This window comes from Mesocricetus auratus, unplaced genomic scaffold (assembly GCF_017639785.1).
Source record: "Mesocricetus auratus isolate SY011 unplaced genomic scaffold, BCM_Maur_2.0 Super-Scaffold_100007, whole genome shotgun sequence".
Taxonomy (NCBI): Eukaryota; Metazoa; Chordata; class Mammalia; order Rodentia; family Cricetidae; genus Mesocricetus; species Mesocricetus auratus.
Genome location: NW_024429191.1, coordinates 47,108,129 through 47,134,346, shown reverse-complemented (window position 1 = coordinate 47,134,346; position 26,218 = coordinate 47,108,129). Strand labels below are relative to the sequence as shown.

Here is a 26,218-nt window from a genome sequence, read left to right as displayed (position 1 = left end):
AGTGGGGAGGGGAAACACACAGGATAGGGGGGAGGTTTGGAGTTGGGAGACAGCAGAGAAATGCAAGGCACCCTTGTCTGGAAGCTCTTTTTATCCAGGTTTAACACAAGGAAAGCCATCCTGACTCCCTGATACTTGTTTTGAACCAAAATGCACATGCTCATTGCCTGCTCTGAGTCAGGTCAACAGGCCAGCCCCACACTGCCAGCCACCTGTGAAGACACCCATGACTAACGCCCGCAGTGGGTGAGCTTCCCCTCACAGTTGTGCTGTCAAAGGTGACATTTGCTTAAGTATTAACCAGTTGGTTCTTGCAGTTCAAACATGGATTTTGAAAAGTACTTTATTTTATTTTTTGCAGCAGACTCCAGAGCCAAGGTGGGGATTGAGCAGGACAAAAGACAGAATGGGGATATTTGTTTTCAAAGTTCATGTAAATGTCCTCTTGAATCCCATCACTAGGTAAATAATCCAAGAAAAAAAGAAGACCCCGGGGGAAGGTGAACGTGTTTGCCTTTTGCTTTTTGGATTTATCGACAGCTGGAAAATGCAGCCTACTCTGCAGCAGTCTGTGCTGCTAGCCTGCTCTTGGTGTGGACACCTCAGCTTTCACCAAGCAGCCTCACAGAGAGTCAGACACTGGTGGGCAGAGCAGCTCCTCCCTGGCCCTGGTCTCATCTTCCTGACGAGGTTACTTTACCCCATGGGTGTACCTGCTAACTACCTCCAGTGGTATTTTCATTCAAATTCCAGGCAAAAGGCAAAAGCCTCCCAAGTTTGGCTTGGCTCTTGTCTGGCATCCAGACCATCACTTTGAGCTTTCCTTTCGGTCTGAGGTGGGGCGGGGTTATTCTCCCTCTTCAACAGGCATGCCTGTCTGTGCACACAAACACATGTGCGCAGGTCAGAGGACAGCGTCAAGTGCCATTCTTCAGGAGATAGCCACTTTCATTTCCTGAGGCAAGGTTTCTCACACGCATGGGACTGATCAGATACGCTAGGCTGGTTGGCCTGTGAACCTCACTAGTGAGCTCCTGGGATTCACTTGTCCTTCCCATGTCCCCATGTTAAGATTACAGGCATACATTCTTTTGGGCTCCGGGGATCCATCTCATGTTCTGGTGCTTGCAAGGTTTTATCGACTGAGTTATCTCTTCAGCTCACACTCTGTCTTCTTCATGGACAACACACTCTCTACCTGCTCTTTCTACCCATGCCCTTGTTCCACTCAGTTGACTTCAGAGTCGTGGGTTCAATGCTGTCTTCCAGGAAGGCTGCTCAGCCCCACATATCCGTCTCTTCTCGAGACCAAGATACACCCCACAAAGCCACATCTGTGCAAGGTCATTGCTCAGGAAGGATAGTCCTTTATCTTTTTAGCTTCTCACCTTGTGGATCTCCCAACCTCCACCCAGGTCACAGGATCTCTGAGAAAAGAGATTATGTACCATCTGATGTTTTACAATCAGGGACACAGGACTTCAAGCCTACTACTGAGTAGCTAAGACGCCTGAGGACACTGTCTCAACTCTGAGTTTGGCTCTACCCCTGGTAAAATGAGGCTAAAAAGCACCAGCACCACAGACACACTATGAGGATTTATTTGATCATAAGGACACGGAGTTTCCGGAACATAACTGGTTCTCGGTAAGTGACAGCTTTGCTGAAAACACTGGGCATTCCTGTCTACCCACTGCCAAGAACAAGGTATGGGAGATGCTCCATGTCTGTGAATGTCCCACAAGACAGCTTGTGTCAGGGAAACAGCAGAGTAACATGTCACTCATTCCAAAGAAGAGGAGCAAAGGCAGAGGAACACCTGGGTGGCATGGGGTAGGAAAAGAGACCAATTCTAGCTGGGCCGGGCCATGATGACGGCATCCAGGAAAGGTTGGAAGTTCACAGTGGAATATCTGGCAGCATCCGCCTCAGTTATTAGCTACAGGAAGGGCAGCCGTGCCGGTTGGTGCGGGCTGGAGTCAAAAGGCAGGCAGAGCTCAGCCAAGTGGATGCCAGGTGAGAAACCTTGGAGGAAGTGGAGGTCAGAGCCAGGGCACAGGCTGAGGATGGAGTCACAGCAAGAGAAGAAGGTTAGAATAAATCGAAAGGGGACTTACTGTTCGACTAAGGGCCATTGCGGAGGAGGTATAAGGGGGAAACCATGGACTAGGGAGCCTGAGAGTTGAGGTTATTTGGGTATAAACAGGAGTATTACTATCACCAGTGACACTGAGAATGACAATAGCCACACAAGGAGAACAGAAGTCATATGTAAGAATAATAAGTACATGTATCCATGTCTTTAATCCCAATACCCAGGAGGCAGAGACAGGTAGACCTCTGTAAGATCAAGGCCAGCCTAGTCTACATAGTGTGTTCCAGAGTAGTAGGGCTATTTAGTGAAACCCTGTCTAAAAAGAAAAGAGAAAATAATGTTTTACAGTGCCCAAATCCTGCTACTCCCACCCCAGGGCAATGGTTGATGGAACAGTGGAGACTGGCACTCCTTAAGGGAGCTCTGAGAAGGTCTCTTGATGGCCAGTAGCAGAGCTGGCTTTGGGCAGAAGGCCAGATCTCTGGGTGGGCGTGTCACGGAGCTGGGCTCAGCCAGCTGGGAGGTCCTAACAGGACAGGACAGACTGGACTGGTCATGGGAGTTCTTGGAGGGGGAAGGTAGCACAGCATGGCCTGGGACCACATGGCAAGGCAAAAATTTGGCCAGCGAATAGGACCTACCTTTGTTTGGGTTCTGACTGAAAACAAACACTGGGGTGAAACAGCATTTGATCTTCACACTATCTGTGTCCTATTGGACTGAATGGAGGAAACAAACAGGCCCTGCCTTTGGGCAGCATCGTGGTCTGGGGACCATGTAGAGGAAAGAAGGCAGCCTGCAGACGCTCCCCTGATCCCTCTGCAGCCTCTACAGGCAAACTGCCCAGTCCCTCTGTATGCAGCTTCCTGGGGGTCGTGAGGGACAGGTACGGATTTCCCAGGGCTGCACGTGATTTTGCTGGGATCCAGGGTCTGGTACTTTGTAGGTGCTGACTTGACTTTCAGAAGAGGACCGGCCCCCTGAAGGCAAGACACATAATCTTTCCCCAGGTGGTCCTTCAGAAAGGCCAGGCCAGAGCTACCCAGGGGCGTGACCACTTTGAGAACACAGAGACACCTTGTGCTCTCTTGTGAAGGTCCAGCCCCACCTGAAGAGAAGCCCCGAGGGCCGGCACCACAGTAGCCCAGCAGCCATGCTGACAACATTACAGAAAGCCCTGGCAACATGGAAAGGGAGGCAGAAGAGGAGGTGATAGCAGCTACCAAGACACATCTGGGGGCCAGAAGGAGCAAGCATTCTCAGCAGGAAGTGGGAAGCAAGGAGGCCACCTGAAGTGGGGGAGGGGGAGGAGAACTGGCCTAGGAACAGGAAATTAAAAGGAATTAAGACAGTGAAGGCGGTGGAGCTGGAGAAGCTGGAGGGCAGCCTTATAACGTAAGGCAGGCTCTCTGGATCCAGGGCCCCACATGAGGCCCAGCACCGAGGAGCTGTGGAGCAGCAGTCTTAGGCCCCAGGACATGGACTGGTCAGCAGTTGGTCAACAGAGGCCCTGTGTGAAAACTCGCCCCACTGGCCAAAACAAATTAGGTCACAAGAGGTGAGGCGTGGTCAAGTGGTTCCAGGGTGGAACAAGAGTACTGCCAGAGGCCAGATGTGATGGCACATGCTCGGAGTGCTAGCACTGCACTAGGGAGGCTGAGGCAGGATGATCATGAATTAGAGGTTATCTTGGGTTACACAAGAGACTTCATTATGGATTCTAAAAGATTACCTAGAAAGGATTTACCCAAGAGAGTTACATGCATCCATATCAGAACCTGACAAAAGTCACTGAGTGCCTACTACGTGCCAAGATGCACAGTCGGCTCTTTATGGGTCTGCCAGTCTCACGAGGGAAACAGGAAACTTATCCCTGAGGAGACCAACCCCAATCTTACCTCCCAAAAGAAAGCAAACCTTACAAAGACAGTGTTCCCTAGCGGGAGTAAGCAAAAAACTTGGCCATTAGAAAGTTCTGAGACATCTAGGCCCTATCTGTTCTTAAAGCCTTGTTCACTTCCTGCCTCTGAAAGAAGCTGGGCTCAGCACTCACCACAGTTCAACAGCAGAACCCAATTGCAAATAGATAATCCTTTGTATCGGCAATCAAAAGCAGCACATTATGAGTTGTCAGAGCAATAATTTAGAGTCAGTTCTCTGGTGCATCAATACTCGCTAAGAAACATCCCCTGGCCATGCTGAGTGTTACCCCCGGGGAATGCAAATCTGTCTGGCAGGGGTTCAGCTGTCTCAGAAAAGCCAGGCAGGAACACTGTTACAGATATCTTGTTTTGACAATTCCCTCCGGACTGTGTGTCAAAAGATTTCTGGATGGTTCTAGCCGGGCTATGGATTCACTATAACAAACTCCTTCATTTGTCCTGCTTAGATGAAGCTGGGTCACCTGGCATTAATTAGGGACACCTGGCAAGGTGACCCAAGAGCTCTGATGCTGCCGTCCTAACTCAGGGCAGAAGCGCAGCATTTGTCACCCATCAGTGGTGAAAAGCAAAGCCCCTCGACAAGGGGCCAAAGGGTGTGAGATCCAAGGAGAGCCCGGAGTTCTGGGCCCCAGGGTGACATGTGAGAGTGGCCTAGGGCCTTGGCTCTTCACCCTGACCCTGCCTCTGACACGATGGTGTCCCTAAAAGGTCATCAGGTGCCTTTTGCCAGGAATTCTGTACTCTGAATGAAGCATGGATAAGGGTCAGTCCTGGTGACAGTCAAGCAACAATGGACACAGACTTAGCTCGGAAGGTCCCAATACCTGCCTTGGTTATGATCTTCCCTTAAACCCGGTTGGCCAAGCCATCCCTTCTGCAAGTAACCCTAATCACTCAAATTAATTTCATGTTTTTTATTGCTTTGTTTTGAACCTAAAGGAATAAAAGCCATTTCTTCCTGTTTGCAACCAAGCTCCTTCATCAGACGGATCAACAACAGGAATAATTCTTTGAAAGAAATATTTAAGCGCAGCATGTGAGTGGTTTCTTGTTACCAGTTTAGTCTCAAAAGGACAGCTGGGAAGTGCTGCTCCTTGGAGCATGTGGCTGCATCCTGACTGTGAAAGAGTCTGATTCCAAATAGAAACCACAGGTACAGTGACACCTTCCCCACCAACAAGTCCTTTTCTTCCAGTCAACACATCCTATAAGTGTTCTCTAATCGATGCCATAGATGCCTGTTTGGAAAAATCAAGATATAAAAAAAGATAGACTCCAGTTTGGAAGCAACAGGTACTTGGAGTAAGTATCAGGGCATTATAGCTCAGCTTCTGTAAATGAGGCCAACAAGAAAATGCTGGATGACCAGATTAATTGCTTACATCCCTCCTGCTCCAGGGAATCCACTTACAGTGACCTGAGTGTCTAGTTCAGGTAGATCCCAAGCAACTGTGCGAGGTCCCTGCCATTACTGCGCTTTTAGCAAAGGTCATATCCATTAACTTCGTTAGTGCTGGGAGCTGGGTATGCACCTTGTATACGCTATATATACTATAAACTAGCTGCTCAATAAACATTTAAACAATGAAATGATAAGGGTCCTGACTCTTGACATGGCTAGGTAGGCGAGAACTACACTGGAAGTCTGCACCTTGCACCAATAGCAATGAATAACGGAGACCAGCAAACTGCTGCCCCATGACTTAATGGTGGGTGGGGGCGGTAGGGGACGTGAAGAGACAAAGACAAGCAGATAACTTGATGTCCGAGAAGCTGCTGAGAAAGAGAGCCAGGAAGAAACACAGCTTCTTTCTTCCTGGTGGGTATGTAGGTGGTCGCTCAGAGCCGTGTGCCCTTTCTTCGGGTCTGAGAGGCACACAAGGAGGACATGCTGATATACTCAACTTTTTAGAAATTAACCATCCAACCATGAGGTGTGGGAGCACTCCTAAGGTAGCCCAGGGTGCCCTTCCACGTGGCATCAGGAAATTTCCAACCTTAAATGTTAACAGCATGGAAGCTGAGAAAGAACACATTACGAGAGTTTCTTGGTATGAAGGGTGATGTAATGACAACTGGAAGCAGACAGGGAACTTATTATAGAATGCGGCAAAGGGCGAGTTGGAGAGGAAGGCCTCGTCAATGGGTCCCAGCACTTTCCAGGATGGGAGGAGTCAGGAGGGGTGCTGGTTCCCACATGGTCTGTGGGGGACATGGGATCTCATATGAACTGGGAAGTAGTGTGCTGTTCCTTGTGTAGCTGCTATTCATCAAGTGACCCACTCCGACTGTTCTATGCCTAAATGAAAGCTATACTTCTTCAGTTGATGGCTGCTTTTATTAGGGGCCGTTTCACTTCATCACGGCACTGGCAGAGAGCTGCAGAGTGCTGGCCACCAGCTGGTCTCTGAAATTGAGAGGAAGCCAGGTTGAGGTTGTAGAAGTAAGATGAAGTAATAGATGCAAGATGTCACCTTATGTAAATGCACTTCCAGGAATGTTGGGAGGCTAGCACCACTTCCAGAGCCTAGGGTGAAAGACACTCTGTCATCCTGCAGGCCACATCTGCCCCACCTAGTCTCAGTGTTCCTGAGGCCTTCAAGGTGACATGCATTACATAGGGAACCACGGGTCACAGTGGCAAGAATATAAGAAAGACAACTGTTAAGGGGTATGGAGAAAAGAAAAGGCTGGCAATAGAACAGCCAGACATCTTTCGCATTAAAAGCCAAGTCTTTCTCTCAAGTAACTAGAATGTAAGTCGTAACTATTTGTTGTGGCTGTGACTTGTTCCCATCATGGAAGGAGAAAAATTCAAAAGGTCACCATAGCTTTTAACAAGTCATCATGAGGCAATCTGAGTTCTCTCACCCATTATCTTCATGCATGGTACACTTTCCACGTGTATAGCTAAACGAGAGGCCCATGACAGATACACATATGCTTAAATGCCAGGTCTCCCTCTCTTCACCAAGGCAGAAGGGTGAGTCCCTTCGAGTACTAGTCAGCCAGACTACTGTTCGTGGGCCTGACCACTCTCAGCAAAACCAGAGCTGGCTGTCAGGCTATTCTCGAAAACTTTTTCTCTCTTGCTCTTCTTCGGCTCTACCATGAAAACAGACTCTAAAACGTATGTTCACAAGATCCCCCAACACTCTGCATGTATATAAAAATAATTAAATAACAGGCCTGTAGATACAGTGGAGTTCATATTTGGTCTATGGGAAGTATGATGGCTTAATCTTCATCTTCATGACTGGATTAAGAATCACTTAGGAAACACATCTCTCTGAGCATGTCCAGGATGATTACTGGGGGGCCAGGGAGGATGGGGGTTGGTTAACAGGGGAAGACCCACCCAGAAGTGGGTGGTGGCATCAGGCAGAAAGGGGAAAGAGGAAGAAGCTGGGTAAGCATGGGCACTCCATTTTCTGTGCTTCCTGATCTGTCCAGATGTGGGCAAAACAGTCTTCTGCCATCAAGCCTCCCCTGCCAGGAGGAACGGCAGCCTCTCAAATGCTTCCTGATCTGTCCAGATGTGGACTAGCCAATGTGAACTACAGCCTCTCAACTATGAGCCACAATAAACTCTTCTTCCTTAGGCTGCTTCCTGGTAGGCATCTCATCCTGGCAACAGGAAAAATAACTAATAAAAAGGACACGTATCTGCACAGTGCCCCAAGTGCTCTTCTCTCTAAGATTTGGACCCAACTTTAATGCTAAAGCTACAGTGAGCAGCTTGATAGCACGAATGCAGTGAAAACTACTTCTGGCTAACTTTTCATCAGCAGGATGAAAGCTATGTGCTTCATGAGCTCTGTGGGACCTAGCACGATTGGTACAGTGAGGACAAGAACAGACATTCCAACTGAGTTCTGCATCGGCTCCTGGGAAAACCCATCCTTTACTCAGAGCAGTGTCAGAGCTTACAGGCCAGGCTAGGAAATCACAGGAGCAATAGGACAGCCGCCTGCAGGGCTCTCCCGTGAGCATGTGGCATGAATACAGACCTCTCACACTACAGAGTGAAGGAACCTGTCCCGTTCATCATGGAGAACTAGCAATGATGTCACCTCCATTCACTACTACCCCCAAACACTCTTCACTACCCCAACAACATGCCATCTGGGATCCCTAAAACTTTCCCTTCATACAGGGAAGCTTTTAATAGATGTTGTAGCATCAAATGCAAAGTGAAACCTCAGAGCTAGAACTGGGGACCTCCAATCACCTTTGTGGCCTGAGAAACATACCTCAGGTAAGCATCCTGAGCAGACTGGACAGTGTTACTATTGAACCTTCTGGAAACACAGAGAAGATACCAGGTCCTAAGTGCTAGAATATGATTAAACACTTGAGCAGAGATTCTGCCAGCAAAGAGGATTTAAGGTGGAAGGGGATCAGAGCTGGAAGGCTGGGAACAGCTATATCTGGGGGAACAGCAAGGGGTAGGGCTTGGGACTTCAGATGACCTGACAAGCACTGGGAGTCTTTTCCTCTTTACTTAAGATGTTTGGGGGGGGAGGGGGCTGCAGATCCTGGTGGCACATATGCTTAGCATGTGTGAGGCCCTGGGTTTGGTCCCCAACACTGGTTAAACAAATTAATAAATGTAGACATTTGATGTGTAAAGGATGAAATAGGTCAGAAATGCATTGTTACAGCAAAAGTCACATTGATAAAGGACACATGACTGTCATGCCAATACCGCAGATGTGTCATGTGACGTGGAAAAAATACAAATATCTACTTTCCGAGGGCAAGTTGTCGGTGCCAATAATAAAAGTCATTTGAGAATAATATGAAGGTGGTGTCATCAACCCTTGCTTATCTGTTCTTCTGGAAAGAGAAGTAGATGATCCAGAACGTGATATCTGGGTCTGAAATATTTGCTGGCTTATGTAAACATGATCTGTCAGTTATGTCAGATGTTGGTCCTAGAACACTAAGGTGAGTTGTGACACATCCCCAAAATGATCAGGTTTCCTACCTTGGCCTCCCACTCTCAATATGTCATGCCTGCTTGCCCCTCTAGGCCTGGCATGGATCTTCACAGTTCACACTGCTCAGAGCCTCTGCCAGCTTCCATATGCCCAACAATGGCACAGCCTCAGCTCAAGAACACTCTCCCTACAGATCCCTCTCCCCAAGCTCACAGCATCTTAGGCCTACCTTTCCTATGCTTTTGTGCACAGATCATATTCATTGCAAAAAAATTAACTTCATAAAATTAACAATTAGGCCAGTGAATTACTACTTCCCATAGTTTGTGAATCCTTTCAGACAGCAGGCCATGCTTTTCTGTGACTGTGTCTTGCCTGTTACCACGTATGCACAGAGGTCCTACAATCTCATCCTGTAACCCTTAATGAGAGTTTCATCATTCTATGACTCCATCACTAGGTCACTAGGTGAATATTACATAGTGCATTTGCACAGACTAAACATGGCTATGTCACTACACGACAAAATCTTTGGGGAATAGGTCATACATTTGGTTTACCATTGACTAAAATGTCATTTTACAGTGCATGACTACATAAATTCAACATTTATTTCTGCTTTGGTTGAATGGGCAGAAGTTCATAACTTAGATTCACTCTCTGGAATATTAGAAGGCAGCAGAATAGCTTTCATATTACTTTTTGACTCAGTGGCAGTTACCAAACAGTACCTGGAACAGAATAACTGCTCATAAACATGTGTTGAATAAATGAATGAATGAGCAACTGAATTATGGACAGAGACATCACTAAGGTATTTAAGAAGTTCTGGTTCAGAAGAACTACAAAGGGGCTAAAATAATTTTCAAATCCAAAACATGTTCCATGTTTGCAGCTAGCGACTTAAGTGTAAAAATGTAGGCTGGCTCAGTTGATGCCTGGGTCTAACTTTCAGTGAAATGGAAGGCTACACCAGCTGCTCATGGGTTGTTTCCTACTGAGATGATGTAAACTTGGGTTTCTAGCCACTCACACCCTTTTCTGAATTGAACTGGACAGTCCCACTTCATAGATAATCTATCTGCTCTCTGAACCTTTTTATTGTCCTTTCTTTGAAGACATTCTTGAGAGAAAAAAAGTTACTGAAAATTGCCTGTAATGGAAGAGTTTATGCTGAAGGTAACTATACTCAATGTAATGGGGGCCAGGTCCAGGGGCTCAACTAAAATCTTTCAGAAATGCTACCTCCAGTCACACCCAGGAGGCTGTTTGCAAGATTTCTCCTGGTGCTGAGGTCTGAGAACCACTGGTCCAGAGATTAGGATCAAAAGTTGACAACAAAAATACCCACTAGTATGAAAGGAAGGGCTATATTCTTTGGGCACTACATGGTAACTAGGGGCCCTAGATAGTAGGGAGGTCCCTGTGCCTGGGAGGCGGGTACCCAGTCTCCAACGGCTCATGAAAAAGCCTCATGAGAAATGGGATATGCATTTGACACACACACAAAAAAAAAATGCATCTGACACACAAAATTGTCACAAGCCAACCCCCACAACATTCCTTTAGCTTCATTTCCTCCTGAAGAGGTCTGCAGGACCCAGAGCAGCAGCTGGCGGGGCCAAAGGACTGTTCCTGTTCACAACAAAGAGATTCCAAGAGACACGTCCAGACTTTCCATCTAGCTCCAGGGAGCTACGTCTTGAACTGTCCAGAGTCTCCACTCTTCCTCACAGAGCAGGAGGTAGGGCCTAAAAGAAGAAGTCAGAGAGGAGGCTTGGACAGAAGAGGGTAGGCTGGCTTCAGTTCCTAACATGATGTCTGGGCTGAGGCGACAGTCATTTCTCATATCGGACTCTCATTTTGGATGACACTTGTATTTTCTTTTTTGTTGTTGTTGTTTTTTGTTTTTTGTTTTTCGAGACAGGGTTTCTCTGTGGCTTTGGAGGCTGTCCTGGAACTAGCTCTTGTAGACCAGGCTGGCCTCGAACTCACAGAGATTCGCCTGCCTCTGCCTCCCAAGTGCTGGGATTAAAGGCGTGCGCCACCAACGCCCGGCAACACTTGTATTTTCAAGCCCTGAAAGGACACATTGAAGATTCTAACTGTACACTAGTCAGAGGAGAAGGACCCTTCTCTCTCTGGTGGGGCTAGCCACCGTTGCCTGCTATCCACAGGACACCCACAGCTAGGCTCCCATGAGAGCCAGTCGGAAGGCGCAGGCAGTATCTCTATGAGATGAGGCCTTCTTGAGCAGTGTGGATGAGGAAATGGGAGAGGGAGTGTCCAATGGTTAGTTCCTCATGGTCCCCACATCCTTCACACGTATCGCCTGCACCCCCCAGAACACGTCTGCATTCTTGATAGCGGGACTTCAATGTGAGCTTTATCCCCCTGGATGCTTTTTATGGGTACACTGAGACATTCTAGGAGCTTCGCCATTCTTCCCTGTGCGGCCCTCTTTCCCATTGCCACACTCTGAGAGCCATTCCTCGTTCTCTCTCTAGCAATGTAATAGACATTTCAGCACAATCTTCCAATCCACATTATTTATAATATTCTGAACATCCAGTGAGTCTGGCTAGAACACTAAGCAATAAATCAAACACAACAACAACAACAAAAAGGAAAGGGCGGGGACCCTTGGCGAGGTTGAGCCTGAGATGCTTCATTACCCAAAGGGTTTCTTTACATTCAGAAAAGCGAGATGGGGATGAGCCTGGGGTTTAGGATGACATGAAGTCAGGAACTGGAATCCATAGGCACAATCATAACTGTATAAACCTCAAACAGGCTCACCTCTCGGGGGTGTCGTGATGGTAAATGAGATACGTGGGAAGCACTCTGAGCTGCTCAAAGACAAGCAAGTGAGCCCAGCTCTCCTTGATGAGTCCCAGAGGTCATCTTCTCCAAACAGAGGGGGACCAGAGACCTCCTCCCCTTCTGGAGCTTCTGTCACTGCTCATTAATGTCCCCTCGGCTTTCAGCGGGGTAGTGAGGAGGCATGCAGCATGTTTAGGACAACCTGGTCCCCAGGTCTGGCTCCAGAGAGGGGACTCTTCTCCCACTGTCAGGGAGGGCTGTGCCGGGCCACACACAGCCAGAGGGCTTTCTGCCGAGGATTCTGCTCCTGCTGGGGTGGGACTTGGACACAGGAAATCCAAGCCTCATGGAGCCGGCCTGTGTTTACATGGATTGTCCTGGCAGCTGCAGGGGCGTATAGTCTGTGTTCTGGGACCACTCCATGGTCCTCTTTGTCAGTTTCTGGGGTACTAGCTGCTGCTTCTCTTCCGTTTTGGTGGATGTACTGAATGTAATATAAGAGTCATCCAGTAATAGCCCACATATTTAACAAATGGAGTCTAATGCTGGTTTGGGGAAAATGACTGTGACCAATCCTTGGTCATGAACCTCCACCTGCTTGCTGCTGGCATCAAGCAACCTCTAGAAGGGATTTTATACTTGCTTTACTTGCGCTCATCACTTCTACCAATAAGTATCCAAAGCTGCTAATGTGATACACCCATCTGTTTGAACAAAGCTGTCAAGACCTTAGCAACTCCTTCCCAGTGTCTATCAGGACACAGAATGCACCCACATCTTCATTACTGAACCCTTAAGGTTAATGCCTGCATAGACGATCTGCTATTTCTTTTGCTCTGATAAAACCACATCCTCTGGGCTGCAGCCTGTCAGGGCTAAGCACGTTCCCCAGACCTCTTGGATCCCCTTCCTCTATTCTCACTCCATCTCTGAGAACACCTTTCTCTCAGCTGTGGTGCTCTTCTGCTCTCCCTTCCACATCGCTTCTACACAGAGAACTTGTCCAGCTGTTATAAGGACACCATCGCTGCCCTATGACCCCCACCTTAGTGTCCTCTCCCTGACAATGGCATTCTACTTTTCCCTCTCTTACAATGTACATGCTGCCATCTCTCTGCTCAGATTGTAAAAACAATCAAGCTGGGACTTTAAAGAGGACTGTTGTGCTCAACTCCTGACCTTATCCAAACAACAGGACAGCAGTGTATATGTATGTATATACAACACACATACAATCACTAAGAATCTCCTCAATAAACAACTGGTTTCTCACTGTGAAGGCTTTGTCACTCATGTGACATGGCATACCCACAGCCCTTCAAATGGAATCTGTTCTGATCATAACTTTGGCAGAAAAGCAAGCCACAGTGGTTGATACAGGCCTCATGGTTTACACACCAAGCCATGGTGACTTGGGCATACAAAGTGAAGCCAGGCGCTCTAGCACATGAGGCTGAGCAGGGATAACTCAAATACAGAATAAGGAGTCTTCTTGGCTGAGCCATGTGCCTCCTCACAGTGAATGTGACCCTTATGATACACGTGTGTGTGTGTGTGTGTGTGTGTGTGTGTGTGTGTGTGTTGTATAAATGTTATTCTCTGGGGGCTCCCCCACGAAAAGATTATCAGATAGCAAATGCTTAATTATGGACACACATATCTTAAAGCACAAATTCTGACTAAGAATAAATTTCTAGGGGCAAGATTTGTGGCCATCAGTAGGGGATGGGACCTTCCCAGCTCCTCGGAAATGAGAACGTTTAGGTCACTGATGAAATTCCTCAAGCACAATCACATTACTTGTAGTCAGGGTCACCTTTCACCATCCATCCCCATCACGGGTCAGTTCTAAGCAGGAGGAGGTTAGGACAAACATCTTCATGGCTTCAGACAAGAACACAGCACACTCTCTTCCTGTTAGAGGCTCTGAGATGCTGCAGAACGTCCCCTTCAGGCTCCATGGAGACAGACTGTGGGTGGAAGGACCTGGAAATGAAAGCTGGCAAGGGTTGGTGACAACAGGACTCCCGTGACTGTGGATGGAGTCGAGGCAGAGTAGAGGGAAGGCCATCAGCCTCTACCCACCACTAATCTGTTCTGTTCCAGGCAGGCATCAGGCTAGATAATGAGAACCAACAAGGCTCAAGATAGGTACCTGTCCCCAAGGAATCTGCAAGGCAGCTGGGGAGACGGACATTCAAATAATCCCACAGTGAAGCACCTAGGTAAGAGGTAACAGGAAGCAAGGCGTTATGAGAGGAAATGAGACGATGAAGCTGGCAGAACAAAGGCCATCACAGCAGGAGGGAGCCCTGAGCACTAAGCACCCAGGCATCCACAGAATCCAGAGAGCCTTGGAATGGTTGTGAGAAACAGAGCCATCAAGGCAAATCTGGAGTCAACTCATCCTGCACTACCTGGGGGCCATGGTGACAGGGAAGTCACTGGGGTTAGGCAGGAATGGCAGGATCTCATTTATGTTACAGGGTTTCTGTGCCACTGTCTGGAGACTGGCCAGGAGCAACCACTCATGCAGGCTGTAGGACCTGTCTGAGCACAGCACCCAGGCAAGCTGAAGTGTGGCACTGGAGCGGTGGCAGTAGAGATGGCTTCCTTTTGGAAAGAAAGGGGGTCAGGCTGAAAGAAGACGTGAGCCCTATTTTAGTAACTGGGTCAGTGTCATGCTACTTCCTAGTAGTCCTAGGGGGTCCTGTGCCGGGTCTGGAGTCCTGTGCAACTCACAAGAGAGCTGGCCAAACAGAGGGGGAGGCACAGGGCAGTGGGGTGGGAGAGGAGCAGCAGCAGGAGGAACCAAGGGTAAGGTGGGTAAGGGAGGGGGACATGATGCCGAGGATTGGCAAAGGGGATCGAAAGAAGCCTACAACTTTGTCCACCTGCTGGGTGTGGTGGCAGTGATGGCAGCACCAAGCACTACGCTCTTCACCTTCTATGCCCCATCTTTTAGTATACTGCTGCCTGGCAATGATGGCACCATCACCATGGTCACTGCTATGCCACCTGGAGCTCAAGACTATTTTTTCTTTAGAGTTGAGCCTGGGATTTGAAGCCAGGTTTTATTAAGAACAAAGAGTTTACAGTAACGTTCACACTCTAGAAAAAGAACAAAAACGATGATTATGGCGGGGCCTTATGGGATCTTTTTTTCCCCCCTTGTGTTTTCAAGACAAGGTTTCTCTATGTAACAGCTTTGTAGATCAGGCTGACCTCAAACTCACAGAGATCCACCTGCCTCTGCCTCCCGAGTGCTGAGATTACCACCATCGTCTGGCTTTACACCTTTTTCCCCCCTTGGCCAGGTGGGACCTTTAAGAGGGGATTAGGACCCGTGGGCTCTGCCTTTAAGAATGGGTCAGTATGTTATCTGGAGATTGGATCTGTCATAAAAGCCAGTTTGGCTTCTGTTGTCACGTGATGCCCTATGCTGCCTCAGGATCCACTGGGTCCCTACCAGCAAGAAAACTCTCACTATATGTAGCTCCTTAGCTGTGACTCTTTCAGCCTCTAGACGGATTGACTGCATAAACCTTTATTCTTCACAAACTACTCAGACTGTGGCATTTAGTTACAGCAACAGAAAATAGCACAACTTCCAAGCTGTGGTGCCCAGTTCTGCACCAGTTCTGGACTTCTCAATATCTTCCTGACCACAGAACAGCCCTGGCATCAACAGATCTTTTTCTTGCCCAAGTCAAACAATTTCCTAACCATGAATCCAAAAGCTTAGTTACATCTATTCTTTGGTTTCCCCTTTATATAGTCAATAGGAAAGAAAAATTACTGTTTGTAGAAAATAAGAATGTCTAACCTTGAAATAAGAAAATGAAGTTAACAGAAAACTGTGAACTGAAGGGTCATTAAAAAAATACATTGTTTCCTGCCCCACACCCTCCTCAAATGACATCTTTTAGATATCTAACATGTCACATATTCACAGAACTCTAGATATCTAACATGTCACATATTCACAGAACTCTTACCTGAGTCCCTCCTGACAGGAAAAAGTTCTTCCTAAGCCAGGAAAAAAAAGGCTACACAGAAGAAAGTGATAACCCTGACATAACTGAAGACAGAAAAAAAATAATTATAATAAAACCCAAACAGGGTCTCTCAGGAACTTTTGTGAAGCCAAGTAGAGATTTCCCCATTTCACAGATTAGCCTAGGGTAGAGTAAGGTACACTATAGCAACAGTGACATGGATGAGAGACTTAGAGGTATGTGTCTACACATAGGGCCTGAGTGTTGTCAAGCAGAGTGTGGGCAATGGAGCCTCTGAAAGGTTTTAACGAGAGATGGTGGAGGTGAAGCGTGGACAGAAGCAAAGACCTCTGCCCTGAGTTTTGGTGCAAGAAGAGATGGGAAGGAGCCAAGTGGAGTCAGGAGACAAGTTAGAACATGACAGCAGCAGTCAGTGGAAAGTGAGGGTGGGCGAAGGCTGAGGAGAGGGGAAGGCAGCCTATGGACTCCACAGGCACTAATGATGAGGAATCAGCAATACTTGCAGCAGATAGGATGTGGGGCCAAGCAGGATCAAGAATGGCGTCGGGGATTTGGCTTGAGACTGAGTGGTTGGTGGTCCAGCTCATCGGCATGGGAAATGAGAAAAAGAGAAGCAGGGCTGGAGATGACAGGAGCCCAGTTCTGTCTTCTTGGGATTATTACAAGCAGGTTTTGAAAGCACAATGCTTGTTTTTCTCCCACCAGGATTATAGACAATATGGTTTGGGGCAGTGAGTAACTGGGGGTAGTGTTCATGTTTTGGTGGGGGGTCATGTGTAGACCTACATCTACTGTGAGCATCTAATGTGAACTCTATTCGGTCTTGAGTCATCAAGGGTGTTGAAAGGGCTCAGGTACAGGTCTAGCAATGACAGCTGGCACAAGACCCCTAGAAATGCCCTCTTGGGACCTCCCACTCTTTAGTCAGTGGCTGAGACAGATGCTACTCTTGTTTTCTTCTTTCTACCCTGGGATACAGCTAATATTTTTTTGTTGGTCTACTGATGGTTTCTTACTGTAATTCCTCTTTCTTTGACATCTTGGGATGCATTCCTTCACTATCTATTCTTTCAAACACAGGGTTTCAAAGTGTGGCAAGAATGTTTTCAAAAGAAAAGTGCAACTAGAAGCCATCCTTTTCACTTGGGTCTTAGATGCCCCCCACTCCTCCCCCCTCTGCTGGAAGGTGCAGAAACCTTCAGGAAGTGGGTCCTGGTGGAATGATAGGTCACGAGGATGTACCCTTAAAGAGGACACCAGGACCCTGGCTCCTTCTCCTCTCTGCTTCTTGTTTGTCTTGAGATAAGCAGCTTTGACCTACCATAGGCTCCCCATGAGAATCTTCTGTCTTACCGCAAGCCCCCACATAAAGGGCCAACAAGTGACAGACTGAAACCCCTGGAAGCAGAAGCCACAGTAAATTCTTCCTGAGACTTTTGTCAGATGTAGAGAGCTAACATGGCTGCTGTTTCTGTTGTGTCCTCTCTTGTAACTGTCACATCACCTTGTGACTTCCGCTTAAATACTTAGCACAGTGCTGACCAAGGGGAAGTCAGCTGCCCCTTGATTAGACGTGTCCCTGGCCAACATACACTGCCTGGTGACAGCATAAACAACTTACAAATCCTGAGAAGAGACATTTGGGCAAGAAATGAGAGAATTATGGAGATACATCATGCTTTCTCTCTTTTGTTATCCAACTGGAGAACTGCATATATCCGTCCTCCACCAGCACAGGCTGAATGCAGGGTCTTAAGATAAAGGGAGGTATGCAGTTGTGGCAGAACCTAGACAGGGGACTGAGGGCAGAGAGAGTTCAGGAAACCCAACAGGTATCCACAAGAGGAAAAATGGATCATTCACAGCTTATGGACCCTTGATGGAGGTGATCCCAGCTTACTAGACTCTAAGACATTCCACCACACAGAAGCTCACGGCACTGTTCACAGGACGTAGGAACCCTGATCCAGGAGGATCACGTGTTGTGAGACACTTAGAAACTGCTTTTCTTGGGCAGGGGATGGAGCTCGCACATCTGGAATGCACCAGGCCCTGGTTTCCGTCCCAGCATTCTCTCCCTCTGACATACAGAAAGAAATTTCTTTTCTCAACTGAGTCTTTTCTTTCTATAAATAATCTACCATCTTCTATATTTAAAGTTGACTTTTCAGAGTTTTCATGACACTAGATTAAAACAGAAACTCAGGAAAAATGTTTCCTGTGACAACCTGGACTGTGTAGCTCCACAGTGGATGCAAACATTTTATTCATACATAGGCTCAGGATAAAAGTGAGTTTAAAAGCAGTTGTTTCTGATGCCTCGGGTGTCTATGGGGCACAGTGCTTCATTTTGTAAGAATTATTTTGTTAATCAAACACCAATTTATTACAATCCCTTCAGAGAAGTCTGGTGGAAACTATAAGCCAGATAGTACTTGAGGGTTTTCTTCTGAAGCTGAGAGCAGGCAGTTATAGCACCAGGGAAGGTGATTTTACTGTGGTGCATTTTCTCGGGAGAGGAAATGATTTTTGAGAATACTGAAGCCTTCTTTATTCTAACACAGACGAGCAACACCTGTACACAATCTTTGGAGACAACAATAAGACTTTTCTGGGGTTTCGTGTCATGACCATTTAATTTAATAGCCCTGAGAGTTTAAACAGGACACTAATACCTCAGTTAACTGGCATGATCGGGGAACCGGGGATTCCAGTTAATGTAATTTTTCCATCAACTAACAGCGGCCTATTTGTGTAGTGATATATCCTCAGCAGGGTGAGGGAACTTGGACAGCTCTTTTTGGGGGTCACAACCACATGGGTTGTCTCTTGGGTTTATGCTTATTTTTTAACCAGCGTTTTGCCTCTCATAAATCTTAATTAATAAACCAACATTCAACCATGCAGTGAAAGGCTCACCAATGCAAACAAACAAACAAAAAGGTTAAGTTCAACTCTGATAACATTAGCTAAAGAAAATAGATTCAGAGGCAAAATAAAATATTTCCCTCCCAATACATGAAGCAACATCAGTTTAACAGGCCAGGCACCCTGGGGAAACGGAGATAAACAACACATACTTTTGGACCTCAAAAGCTTGTAGTTTACATATAGATGATGTAGGAAACACCAGAAGATATTAGAAATGACAGTTGTTTAAAGAATTTTTTCTTTAAAAATCATATAAAACTATTCTTGCTTTTGAACAGTCCAGACACATGAAAAATACATGTTTAAAAAACAGGACTAGGCACGAAACCCAAGATCTGGCACGCGTTAGGCTGAAGCATAATGTTTTTTATCCGCAGCCTCTGAAAAGTACTTTGTTGTGGGTTTTTTTTTTTTCAGATATGGTCTCACTATGTATCTCTGACTGGTCTGGAACTCACCAAGATAGTCTCAAACTCACAAGCCTGGTCTACTACCTTCTTCCCCGAGTAATGACATGGCATGTGCCAACAATATCGGCTAAAACATACTTTCTGCAATAATTGATGAGAAGAAAATAAACATAGACTTTGCTCTAGATCTTTTCATCAAAAGAATAATGACTGACCCCACATCTGTGCTTAGGTAACAGGTAAACAGGCAAAATGAACATCAAACAATTTCTCATTTGACTTATTAGGACCCAAAGATCCTGGAGTCCTTCGCAGTCTTCTCCCTATGTTTTAGTTATGGGTGAGACTCAGTTTCAAACAGGAAGTTCGGCCTTAAAATTCTGAGGGTTTTGGGTCTTATTCTCCAGCTCCCTGGAACTCCAGCCCTAGAGACTCTTCTTCATTGGTTCAGAATGGGTCCCAGGAATTGGAATTTTAGCAGGAACACCATGTGCTTTATCATCAAGGAAAGTTTGAGAACAAGGCCCTGGATAATATGATGTAGTGGCTAGTTTTATGTTAACTTGACTGAACCTCTTACTGAGAAAATGCCTCCATAAGACCTGGCTACATAAGGCATTTTCTTAATTAGTGATTGATGGGGGAGGGTCCAGTCCATTGTGGGTGGGGCCATTCCTGGGCTAGTGGTCCTGTATTCAGAAGAAAGCAGGCTGAGCAAGCCATGTGAGGAAAGCAATAAGCAGCATTCCTCCATGGCCTCTGCATCAGCTCCTGCCTCCAGGTTCCTGCCCTGTGTGAGTTCCTGTCCTGACTTCCTTCGTGGAAGAGTAAGCCAAATAAACTCTTTCCTCCTCAACTTGCTTTTAGTTACGGTGTCTCATCACAACAACAGACACCCTAACTTGGATATATGACATACACAAGTTAGGGTGGAGCTTGGAGACAAATGGGAAAGCATATCTCCAGGCTCCACAGCCTGGAGAATCAGGCATAGGACACTCAGGACTCTGAATTTTTTTTTTCAAGACAGGGTTTCTCTGTAGCCTTGGAACCTATCCTGGAACTTGCTCTGTAGATCAGGCTGCCCTTGAACTCACAGAAATCTGCCTGCCTCTACCTCCTGAGTGCTGGGATTAAAGGTGTGCACATTCACTGCTCACCTAGGAACCTGAATTTTAAATAAAGATCTCAGCAGTATATGGTTTGCAGGAAAAAAACAACAACACTGTTTGGTGCTGACAAACCACTAAACTCCATTTTGCATGTATTGGATATAATCTGCAGAGAATACAAGGAAAGCAACAGAGAAGTCTGAAGTCCTGATTTTAAAAAGGTAGACATAACTAAGGCAATTCAATAGGTTCCACACCCCCGGATAACTCATTGTCTTTGATACAGTAGGTTCTGACCTGAGGTAAAGTGACCATTTCTCTGGGGCCTCCAGGGTTATGGTCAACCCAGTGCATAGCTAGGAACAAGACACCCACTCACAAGCATAGGGAAGACTTGGAGTGGCTATAGCTGTGATTGTTGTAGTTCAAGACAGGGGTCACCTTAGTTGAGCAAATACCAAGTGGCAAAACGTCTGCTGGAATAGTTACAGTCTGGATATAATGCCTGAAAACTGCATCTGATGCCATTACATGCAGCGTCCGCTGGTCTTGAGCGAACACACTGTTTATTACAAATTCTGCTGAAATAAACCTGTCTTCACATACAGTTGCTAAGGTACTTGTGCTTAGGCAAACAAATACTGTAAAGACAAACAATACCTTGCTTTTTCCTTTCCAAAGTGACGAATTTAAATACTTCTGAAAAGCTCTCATAGACTTCTGGAGCCTCCATATTAAGCACTTCACATTTGCCAAGGACTATGTGGACCTTTTTGGAAAAGCCAAGGAAATAACCAGACTGCTGAAGGTGTGTGTGTGTGTGTGTGTGTGTGTGTGTGTGTGTGTATGGCAAGGTCATAAATAGGGTGAAAACCTACACTTGGATCCTTCCCCACGATGTCAGTGTAGGCTTCACCCAAATGGATGAACTCTCAAAGCACCTGGGCCCTTGGCTGACTTGATCTGGAACCCCTGCTCATGTGGCTCAAATTTGCAACTTACATATTCCGTATGAAAACAAAGCTGTTTAAACTCTTAGCACAGGCGTCTTCTCCAAAAAAGAAGGCACACACTTTGCTCCCTTCCCCCACAACTCCCTACTTCTAAACACCACTGCACAACACACAGCTATTTTGGCTTTGGAAGCCTATACTGTCTGCTCTGGTGGGGTGCACAGTTAGACAAAAACACCATCTTTAACTCACCAGAGCCATTAGTTTCAGACATGCGCAGTACAAGCAATTCCTTCTCATTTTGGAAAGAAAAAGTGCTCTCAAAAGATTTAGGGGGATGGAGGCTGGATATTTCACCCCAACACATCTTTCACATTTGATAACTTGTAAGCTCATGGCTTCTATTCTCATCTTCTAACTTCAGACAACACTAAGCTGCCCACAGCAGCTGCAAAGGGCACGTCTTTAAATGAAATAAAGAAGTAATTGCTTCAGGGAACAAAGGCAAGCATAAAAAGCCCTGTTAGCTGAACTATGTGGCCCCATGGGATGGTGTGTGGTATTTACGTATTCCTGATCACTATTGTCTGGCATGGCAAGAAGGAATCCCTGAGCCATTCTGGAGAACCTGACTTGAAAGGAGGCTGGGGCTCAAACGGCTGCTCTTCCACTCCTCGGCCATGTGATGTGGGCACAGGTTCTTCACCCCTGAGTCATCTTTATCTGTGACAGGGAAATACAACACTATCTACCCAGTGAGTTGTAATGGAGGAGGGGGTTGTATGTCGTGTGATGATGTTCCTAAACATGGCAGACAGAATACCTACAGTTATCTCTGTCCCCTCCCTAAAACCATAAATCTAAGAACCAAAACAGAGTGAAAGGTATAACTAACCAGATATGGCAATGAACTATAGGAAAATAAGAGGTAGATGGTTATGCAGTGACTCTTGGGAGACAATGAGACCTGAATAAATGATTGAGGGTAAGGTTTGGAATCCAAACCAAGAAGTGACTGGTGCACTAGTTCCCTGGAAAGGCTCAGGGATAGAAGGATGGTTGGGTTAAAAACTGAAGGTTAGGTTAAAGAATACAGCTTAGAGAACCAGCTTCCACATGTACTCTGATTTTCACATGTGTGCATGATACACATACACCCACCACTATCCCCCAAATAAACCCCCAAACAGAACAACAACAACAATAACAACAACAAATCCTCAATAACTTAACAATAACTTTATCATACTACAACTTTCCCAGGGCAACCAAACTGACGTTCTTATCTAAAAGGGGGGAAATCTCAAATTACAAATTGTTACTATGTATAGAAAGAAAAGTAGCAAGTCTGCTAAGAAAAAGTTTGAGACTAACTCAATAAAGTTAACTTGCACAAGAAATAGGTTCTAGAACTGGATAGTACTCTAGACTAAAGATGGTCCTGCATGCTCCCTCCCCGCCAATGTTTTATAACTAGAAAGACAGGAAATGACATACAAACATATACAAAGATTACTGGATTGGTGTGGCTGGGCTTTTGCCTTATTTGGGCATAATTTGAGAGCCTTCAGCCTGGGCTCAGCTCCTGGGATTCCTGGGATTGGGTAAATTCAGTTGCTTAGTTACAAAAGCACATCCATGTCAAGCTTGCTTATCAAGACAGGTTATCATGAGTTGGCTGTATGTTATGGCCCCTTTAAGGGCCAAACACATTGTTTGTCTGGTTTAGACCAATTTACTCCAGTTCAACATGGCTCTGTTCCACACATTTCTGGTTAGTGGACATACTCTTGAATCACATTATGAGCAAACAATTTAGTTCTCTCCTAAACATCTGATGTTTCTGTCTTGGTCACTTTTCTGTTGCTGTGATGAACCATCATGACCAAAGGTAACTTGTAGGAGGAGGAGTCTATCTCGGCTTAGGTTCCAGAGGGGCATCATGGCAGGGAGACATGGCAGCAAGCAGCGGGCATGGCTGCAGGAGCAGGAAGTGGGCAAGGCTGTAAACACTCAGAGGTTGCCTTCCTCCATCAGGGCTTCACCTCCTAAACCTCCCCAAACAGCACCACCCACTGAAGACCAAGTGCAAATGTCTGAGCCTGTGGCAGACATTTCTTACTTAGATCACTACAATGCTCACCCATGAAAACCTCAACAAACCTGGGAAACTGGGACCAGCAAAGCAAACAGTACTAACAAATCAAGAGCTTTCTTTTTTTTTAAAAAAGATTTATTTATTTATTATGAATACAACATCCTGCATCCATGTATGTCTGCATGCCAGAAGAGGGCACCAGATCTCATTACAGATGGTTGTGAGCCACCATGTGGTTTCTGGGAATTGAACTCAGGACCTCTGGAAGAACAGTAAGTGCTCTTAACCTCTGAGCCATCTCTCCAGTCCATTTGACTAGGCTGCATTTTGCTGCTCCTTGGGACGGAGTGGGATCATCTCCTGCTCAGTGTCCTCCACTGAGAAGGATGTTTCTCTGTTGGGGGTTGGGGGTGGGGAGGGTCTCCTTACTTTATGGGTAGCTTCAAAAAAAGCATGAGTATGGCACAGCTATGGGGCACATGGGAACTGACTATGGGAAGAAATGAAGATACCATTAGATCCAAGAGTAGGGTCATAAACCTGGAGTGATGGCACACACCTATAATCCCAGCACTTAGGAAGTAAATGCAGTAGGTCATACTTGGCCACATAGTGAATCTAAGGTCAGTCTGGGCTACATGTGACATTGTCTTTAAAATAGTAATAATAATGATGATGATGATAATAATAATAAATAAAAAATAGGGTCAGTTGAGCAGTGATGGCACACACCTTTAATCCCAGCACTCAGGAGGCAGAGGCAGGTGGATCTCTGTGAGTTTGAGGCCAACCTGGTCTACAAAGTGAGTTCCAGGATAGCCAAGGCTGTTACACAGAGAAACCCTGTCTCAAAAAAATCATAAAAAGTAGGGTCAACTCAATGTGGCATTAGCCAAATGGAAAGAGTTCATTAGCATTTTGAAAAGCCACCATAGAATCACATGCTTCCCTTACTGTGCTAAATAGTCAATGCAGGAAAAAAACTTGCCTTTCTTGGAAAAGCATGTTTCTCCCCTTCCTTTTATCATTGTGTGAACATCATATTCCCTTTCTGCATTAGTTTTCCAGGATTCTATTCTCGGTAGTATATTTAATGCTCAGGGAAGGCATCAGTTAGAGGATTGGATACGTTCTATTTATGTTCTCTTCCACATTTAAACATCTTCTCTGTCTTCCTAACATCTTTGAGATTTTACGGCTATATACACATCTTTCATTATAAGCTCCCTTGTGTCTTCTTTGTAATGCATAGGTTACAACTATAAATCAAATCTATCTTGGGCTAAAGTTGGGCTGTCTTTGAGGAGCTCTGCTTTGTAGGATTCTTAGAGACTGAGGTGGGAGAAGAATTTGGACTTTGGCTAGTCTGCAAGTATTGCTGGCCTTGTCCATTGCTAACGCTTGCTCTGCAGGCTAACCTCCATGAACTTAGCCATTTATTTATGCTTTTGTGTATATTTTGCTGCTGTTTCCAAGGAAAAGTAATTTTTGAATCCCTCCAGCCTTGCCTTAGTTGAACTAAGGGGAAGCGGGGTTGTTTTTCTCATGTGCCTATGTGTTTCTGAGTGTTGGATGTGGTACTGCCAACTAAACAGAGCAGAACTAGGATCCAGGAATAAGACATTTCGAGTGCAGAGGCACAGTGAGTCCAGGAGGTACAGAACTGGCCCCCAAGTGGATGTCTGCTGTCCCTCCCCACTGGGCAAACCCTTTATCCTGTCAAAGAGCACAGAAGGCAAGAATTTCATAAGGGTGCCTTAAAAGTTAGAGATGTGATCCTACTGGCAGCGTCCACCATGGAGCTTTGGTGCTTGTGGGCTGTGGAGATCCACTCGTGCAGCTTTTAGGATGCCACCCCCATGTAGGCTGTGGTGGGAGTAGTAACAAGCACACAGAACCAACTGGGTCTGAGTTCATACACTTATAATGCTTTGCCAAATCAGAGCCTGGAACAAAATTAGAATCTGTTTATTAAACTTGACTCTTTCATAACAGAAAACAGACTTTTCAAAGATGGATTTCCAGCGAACGAAGGGAGTCACAATCATACATTCCCCTAGCTCCCTAACAGGCAACCCTGCATGCTTTATTTTGAGGCTTATAACACGCTTCCTCTCCTCACCTCTAACTGAGAAGAGGGCCTCTTCTACACTTGGGCATGGACCCCTTCCACAGTACAGCTCTTAGCTCTGGCTCACCAGTCCTTGCAAAATCTTTTCCCTCAACTTCCCCTAACTGAGTCTGGAGATGACAGACTTTCCCACTAAGCTAGCAAGCCTTCCCTTCCCTGATTATCCTTGAGCTGGTTCTAGAACTTATTGTTTAGTTTGTGTCGTAAATGTCATAAGCAACCACCCAAATGTCATGACCTGTCTGTCCATTCCCCGGAAAACCCAGGGGCTCACATCTGGCCAGCAAGTGAAGACACTTGCAAGATGAATTCAAGCAATTGAGTGAGAAGAGAGAACAAGGAAGTTTATGAAGGCTTTCATCAGGATAGTGCTTGGTTAAGCAAATTACAATTCAATTTACTTAGTTATGAAATAGTTAATCTTCATTGTTAATATGATTGCATTTGCATCACCAATGAGACATGGCTCTGTGGGTGCTATGAGGGTGTTTCCAGAGTGAATTGAAAAGAGTGGACTTCCCCTAAATGCTGGTGCATTGTCCCATGGGCTGATGCACCAGTTTTCATCTCTCTACTTCCTGACTGCAGATGCAATGCGATAAGTGACCTCATACTTCAGACACCAAGTCTTCCCTGCCATGCTGGGCTGTATCTCCATAAGCCATGAACTGTCATAAACCCTTCCTAACTTAAGTTGCTTTTGTTAGACATTTTATCAGAGCAGTGAGAGAAGTAACTGATGGGGGATATCCTTCTATAT

The 26,218-nt window shown here is 46.0% G+C and overlaps 1 protein-coding gene across 5 annotated transcripts in view; it reads right to left on the bottom strand.

Annotated features, from left to right (window-relative positions):
- Positions 1-26,218, bottom strand: part of Stx8 (syntaxin 8) — a 230,823-nt gene that overhangs the window by 3,803 nt on the left and 200,802 nt on the right. The window contains exon 8 of one of the 5 annotated variants that reach the window (XM_021225774.2): positions 326-2,060. The exons of 3 other annotated variants lie outside the window; for them this stretch is intronic. In XM_021225774.2, coding sequence (XP_021081433.1) covers positions 1,936-2,060 — 125 coding nt within the window. In that variant the 3' untranslated portion in view covers positions 326-1,935. Of the gene's footprint in view, positions 1-325; positions 2,061-6,383; positions 6,446-26,218 lie in introns of those variants that run through there. One more of the 5 variants, XM_040748914.1, reaches the window with a different exon arrangement.